Source organism: Juglans microcarpa x Juglans regia, chromosome 8S (assembly GCF_004785595.1).
Source record: "Juglans microcarpa x Juglans regia isolate MS1-56 chromosome 8S, Jm3101_v1.0, whole genome shotgun sequence".
NCBI lineage: Eukaryota > Viridiplantae > Streptophyta > Magnoliopsida > Fagales > Juglandaceae > Juglans > Juglans microcarpa x Juglans regia.
The window spans coordinates 3823861-3829860 of NC_054609.1; the positions used below are offsets into that span (position 1 = coordinate 3823861).

The 6000-nt window shown below is 35.3% G+C and overlaps 1 protein-coding gene across 1 annotated transcript; it reads right to left on the reverse strand.

Moving 5' to 3' along the window:
• Positions 1 to 2450: 2450 nt before the first annotated feature.
• LOC121243827 (RING-H2 finger protein ATL11-like) lies at positions 2451 to 4118 on the reverse strand. Its single transcript, XM_041141894.1, has one exon. It carries the CDS (start codon positions 3643 to 3645, stop codon positions 2506 to 2508), a length of 1140 nt encoding a protein of 379 aa, XP_040997828.1. The 5' UTR covers positions 3646 to 4118; the 3' UTR covers positions 2451 to 2505.
• Between the last annotated feature and the right edge of the window lie 1882 nt (positions 4119 to 6000).

The following is a 6000-nucleotide window of genomic DNA, read 5'->3' on the forward strand; positions in this document are numbered from 1 at the left end:
GGTCTCATTGCCCAATGAAAATCTTCTAGATGTTGATACTTCCTCACCATCCCTAAACAATTTTTAAATGTAACCATTTCTACTTCAGCTGGATCAGCCTAGAAGGTGGTCCATTCATCACCAAAAAGTCAAAATTCTTGGAAACAGATTAATACAATGGTAACAACTTTTCGGATTAACTCATATGTATGTATCGCCTGCTTAACAAAAAATTCATGGAACTTATCTCAATCCCCAGATTTCTTTAGAAAAACTCATATATGACAGATGAATACAATGGTAACAACTTCTCGAGTTAACTCACTTGCATATATCGCCTGCTTAACATAAAACTCATGGAACTCACATGCCACTCATGACATCTATCATTTAGTAAAATCTGGGGTAGTCAATTTGCAAGTTCATCAAAACTAAAGAAAACCCATTTATGATTTATCATGCAACCATAATCCTCATATAACTATTAACCAATAATAAAATTATTAAAAAGGAAAAGACAATCAACGACCAATAATTCAAGCCCACAAGACAAAAAAAGAAATATGAGAAACAGGAAACGAGACATAATCTTAGAACATTAAAGAGAATAATTCAAAAGAAACAGAACTATAATAATTCAAAGATGACAGGCTATATTGGAAAATTCTTGGCAAAGAACAAGATATTCTCCAATGATATGAAACCACCACCTCTATTAGACAAAAATCAAAATTCAATTAATTAGAGGAGAAAAAGGAAAATCAAAATTAAAACAAGGGTTAAATACACTTTTAATCCCAAAACTACCAAGGGTTTTACACTCTGCAACCTAAACTTCCAAAACTATACCCTCAAAAGGCTAGGAATTGTTAAGCTCTCGATACCTTATACTTCCTGACAGGGAGGGCTTAGTCTTTAAGCATGTACAGACAAGAAACCAGTGGGGTTGGTTTAGAGCTGCCGAGAGAGAGGTTTGTGCAAAGCCATGACAGGCAACATCTACAGGAGGGTACCATTAGTTTCTAGCAAATATATAGAGAAAAAAGAGATGGAGTAAACATAGAAAAAAAAAAAAAAAAAAAAAAAAAAAAGAAATGTATGCTAAACCACATATGCATATCTGAGGGCGTCGGTGGATTGAGGGTGGCTTCGCATTGATGGACTAAGGGCGGTTTTGCGTCAGTGGACTGAGGGCTTCGTTGGTGGACTGAGATGGGACTGAGGGCTTTGGTGAACTGAGGGACCGAAGGCTTGGGGACTGATGGGACTGATCTCCTCGGGAGTGTTGAGGTCGTGGTGGGGAGGGCTGAGGTCATGCTTGGCTAAGGTCGGTGGCTGTGCTTGGCTTCAATAGCTGAGGTTCGGGAGGGCTTTGAGGGCTTGGGGTTGGGGGCAGAAATGGCTGAATACGGGAAATGACTCTAAGGGCTGAGAGACGGAACAAACCGGTTCAGTGGTGTTAGTGAATCCAGTCTACACGTCATGTGTGCAATGGATACAACCAAATAGTGGCTTCTGTGAAGATTTTCTCTTTGATTTATAAGAATCAAATTATAAAATTTATCTTTCAAATAAAATTATATCACGTAAATGGTGTATAATATTATAGTCTATATGTATCATGTTAGTTACCTTATATATACATATTATTATTATTATTATTAAGATATATTTTTTATAAAACATTGTGTAATATAAATAGTCATATTATTTATACAGTATGTATATGCATTTTCAAATAAAACAATGCAGGATGATATTACAGTATAGTTAAAACATAAGATGTATAAGTAATACATATACCTATAAAATATATTATAGAATAGATAATCGTAATATTTACATCCATATATATAGTAAATATGTTAAAGCATAAGATTTATAATTAAAGTTCATTTAATAGTACCATACTATGAGTACAATTTAAAAAGGTTTAGCTTTGACTATGGATGGGTGTATTTGAAAAAGAGTATGGTCTACTATTAAAAAAATAATTTTTTTTTTTCATGTGGGCCAGTATTTATACATTTTTTTTTAAAATGATTGCACAACATAGGTATACTCACGACTGTAATTATCATTTTTCTTTAAAAAATAGAAGTGCTACAGCTACAAAAAGGCCTCAAACTGACTTTATTTTATATGATATATTAAAATTACTTTATAATAAAATTAATTTTACAATTTAACGTACTATATCAAACACATCAGTTTACACTTTTACTTTTGTTACATTATTTATAATTAAAGTATTTATATCAAGAACTACTTGAATATAATAAGTCACGTCAGTCTCTCATTCTGTATATAGTGTACACAAATTTTGTTAAAACTAAAAAGAATGCCCAAACTGATCGGTATCACTGTGCACTTGAGTTCAATAGCTTTGTTATATTAATTCTAGATATATTTACTTTGAAAATAAATGGAGTTAGAAACTTTAAGTTTAATTATTATTTTTTTTTAAATAAAAAATGAAAATTTACATGTGATCACTCCGGGACAAACCTAAGCCATACCAAACTCCTAAACTTGACTATCGGGATGGAGCCGATCGGTCGAGCGTTCTCCGGCGTAGTCCATATCAGACTTCGGTGACCGGACCGAACCGGTCCGGGAAATGAAATTGGGCGTAAAAGTAAATCTCCACCGGTCTGACCTGTCGAACCGCTCGTAGAACAGGTGGTTCCTCCCATTTCCGATGCCCCCACTGGCACTCCGGTAACCCCTCACGGAACTCCGTTCTCGAGGAAAGGGCAAGCAGCTGTTTGTACGGTTCAAGGTCGAACTTATCAGCCGACTCCGGACGTCTTCCGGTAACCTTAGTGTGAACCTCTCGTACTTTTCGTCCGGCGGAACCAGCGAGTGACCCGTCGAATGTGATCGCTGGAATATTCCAGTTAATCGGGACCCCGTGACTGGACGGTCCTGATTTTTCCCACGAGTGTGATTCACTAAATTCACACTCGCAGCTTCTGAATCTATAGTACTCTTATCACTATCAGCAACGTGAGCATGCGTCTCCTCGGTATCGGATCTCTGTTCGGGTTGACCAGACTCGATTTCCGGATCTGGGATATGCAGAACGGCACTTGGGATTTCTCCGGGTTCCGGAACCAGGTTGGTCCGACAAACCGGGCACGTTGAGTGAGAAGCCAACCAGGCGTCGATGCAGTCGGCGTGGAAGGCGTGGCTGCATTTGGGGAGCAAACGCAGAATCTCTTCATCTTCGAACTCGTTCAAGCACACGGCGCACTCGAGCGAGCCCTTGCCCATTTTGAGCCCTTTGACGGTGGAGTACAAAAATGTCGGGAAGGTTTTGATGGTGTCCGCGCCGAGTCCACGAGCGAAGCGCGAGCGCAGGGCGTTCCTGCCGGCGGTGATGTTGGCGAGGTCGAAGCGGCCGCGACTGATGCTGTTAGTGCACTGTCGCACGTAGACACAGAAAAATCCGAGGAAGAAGATTACGCTTACGATAATCACCATGATGCGGGCTATGCGTTTGTCTAACTCGAAGCCGTCGAGCGATCCCTGCGATTGCTGACCTTGAAGTTCTGTTCCGTTCTGTGCGGCCGCGAGCAGTGACATCTGCAACAGTACAAGCAGCTCGACAACAACCCAAGCGATGCCTTGAAAACTGAAGTTCAAAAGCTTCTGGACAGCCATCAGTGCTCAGCTGGGTCGTAGCACAGTTTGCGTTTCCGATTCTGAATGATTTAACCGACGCTGAAATCAGCCAAAAAAAGAAAAAAAAACTCATCGTTTATTTTTGGATAGATTATAGTATATTTGAAGTAAACATTGTTTTTTTCATTATTTCTTATGATCTTGGATCCTTCTTCTTGGACTGTACCTGTAAGCAGAATCAATGGTATTGGGTGTAGGATTGACTTGGGGATCAGAGGGTGAGAGGCCCGACAAGGGGACCCTCGATGTATTCGGACGATGATGCTGTCCTTGATTCGGAGAGAAATAACAAACAAAAAGGCAAAGGATGGAGATTGAGAGGTTGTCTGGTCGTGGCAGCCGCGCGCGCAACACAGGAAGCTCGTACTAGGTAGCTATGGGCGGCGTGCATGCGTGGTTATTTGTCCCGCTACCTAGCACGCAACTCTCTTGAAGAGTTCTATCCGTCTGATTCTCTGAATGAAATTATTAGACTGTAAATAATTATTTTACTTTAATTTTATTTGTTAGTTGATTAATTATCTATAAAATAAAATACATTAAAAGATGAAAACTTTCAGAAATTGGGTCATATACAGTAGGAATATCCATTATAAATTTATAACACTCATCTCTATATATCATGAGACTCCTTCGGCGTTTAGAGTAATCTAGTTCTAAAGATTATAAAAAATTCTATTCTCAATTCCGTGTATAGAATACACTTAATAAAATATTTACATGATATATTTTAATTAAAAAAATAAATTTTTAGATTTAAATTTTATAAATTAAATTTTATTATTTAAGTTATTAAATAGTACGTTTTACACACCGATTTAAAAATAAAATAATTTAAAAATTATAACATGGGACAATCAATTATGAATAGGACTGCATAAACATGAAAGAACATAGCGAACACAAATAAACATGAGACATTAACTAGCTAGTGTAAGCCAACGAGAACCGCCTCCTGAAACCAAGCCAGTGTAGCTTTCTCACTTTTCTCAAGCCATTCCGTTTTGAAGCATCTCAAGGCATAGTCTACCACCAATGACCATCGTTCTTGTGTTTTTTTCTCCTTCTCCCTGTCTAAATTTGCACAACCTATTGTATAAATAGTAGGCATAATCTTACTTTATTCTTGTTCTACTTTTTGAGATATCCTGCACAATTAACCCATAATTGCAAGTCCATAAATAATACCATTTAAGGGCGATTATGACATTTGTCCAAATTTAAAATACAAATCAGAAAAGAAGATTGTATATATCGAAACTCGAAAGTAGAAGGGAATTATTTTAGGTAAAAACAAATAATTTGAGATTTGAGAAGGATGCTATATATAAGAATTATTATATTCTCAAGCTGGCGTATAGAGTATACAATTTATATTACTTAAATATTAAAATTTGACCTATAAAATTTTAAAATTTATCTTTAAAATTTAATTATGTTATGTAAATAATGTATGGTCTAGAAGCCTTAAAATAATAATACTCTTGAAATAATATCAAATCAAAAATTTGGAGATAATATTCAACCATGTAATTTTCTTACCTCATCTCCATGTACTTCCTATAAATAGAGACCTATATTTTATATTCAATCACAATTGAAAATAATAAAGAAGTAGCTTGTGCTTAGGGCTGCTCAAGGGATAGGTAACCAAGGCCACCGCCAAAGTCCCCCAACCTTGAGTAGGGCCCCAAAGAAATAAAAAAATATTATGACTCTAAAAAATAAACTTTAGAAAAAATATTGGTTAGCATACAATATGGAGAATTTTTTGTTTAAAATAAAATCAATCTTAAATGGTAAAATTTGGTAAAAAAAAAAAAAAACAGAAAATATAAAAGTTTTATTAAAAAAATCTTACTTAAAATGTATAAAATTTTCAGACAATAGTGAAATTGGAATAGAAGTAGCAAAATCATGATAATATACTACTCTTGAATATTTTATAAAATATGATGTTTATTTTCATATCGATGACCTTATTTGTTTTCATAATGAAGTATTAAAAGAAGTATATATATGAATAATGGATAATACTCTATTTATAGAAAAATTAGATTCTCTTCCAAATTGTTATAGTACTTATAGATATTATTAACCAAAATAATATTAATATTTATTTTGCATTTCAGAAATTTGTAACAAAATTTTATTATTTAATATTTAAATATTATTATCATTTTTAAATTAAAATATCATGTAGTTAATTGTCGAAATAGGCCATAAAATATATTGAGCCGCCCTGCTTGTGCTCCCATTCTCTCTCCCTTACGGGCCTTATCTTCTTCTTTCAAATTCTATTTTATTTCTTTGGTCAATAGGTTGGATAAAAAT

What these genes read in the sequence shown, in the direction of transcription:
- LOC121243827 (XM_041141894.1), bottom strand. Translation starts at nt 3,645, where the DNA reads ATGGCTGTCCAGAAGCTTTTGAACTTCAGTTTTCAAGGCATCGCTTGG.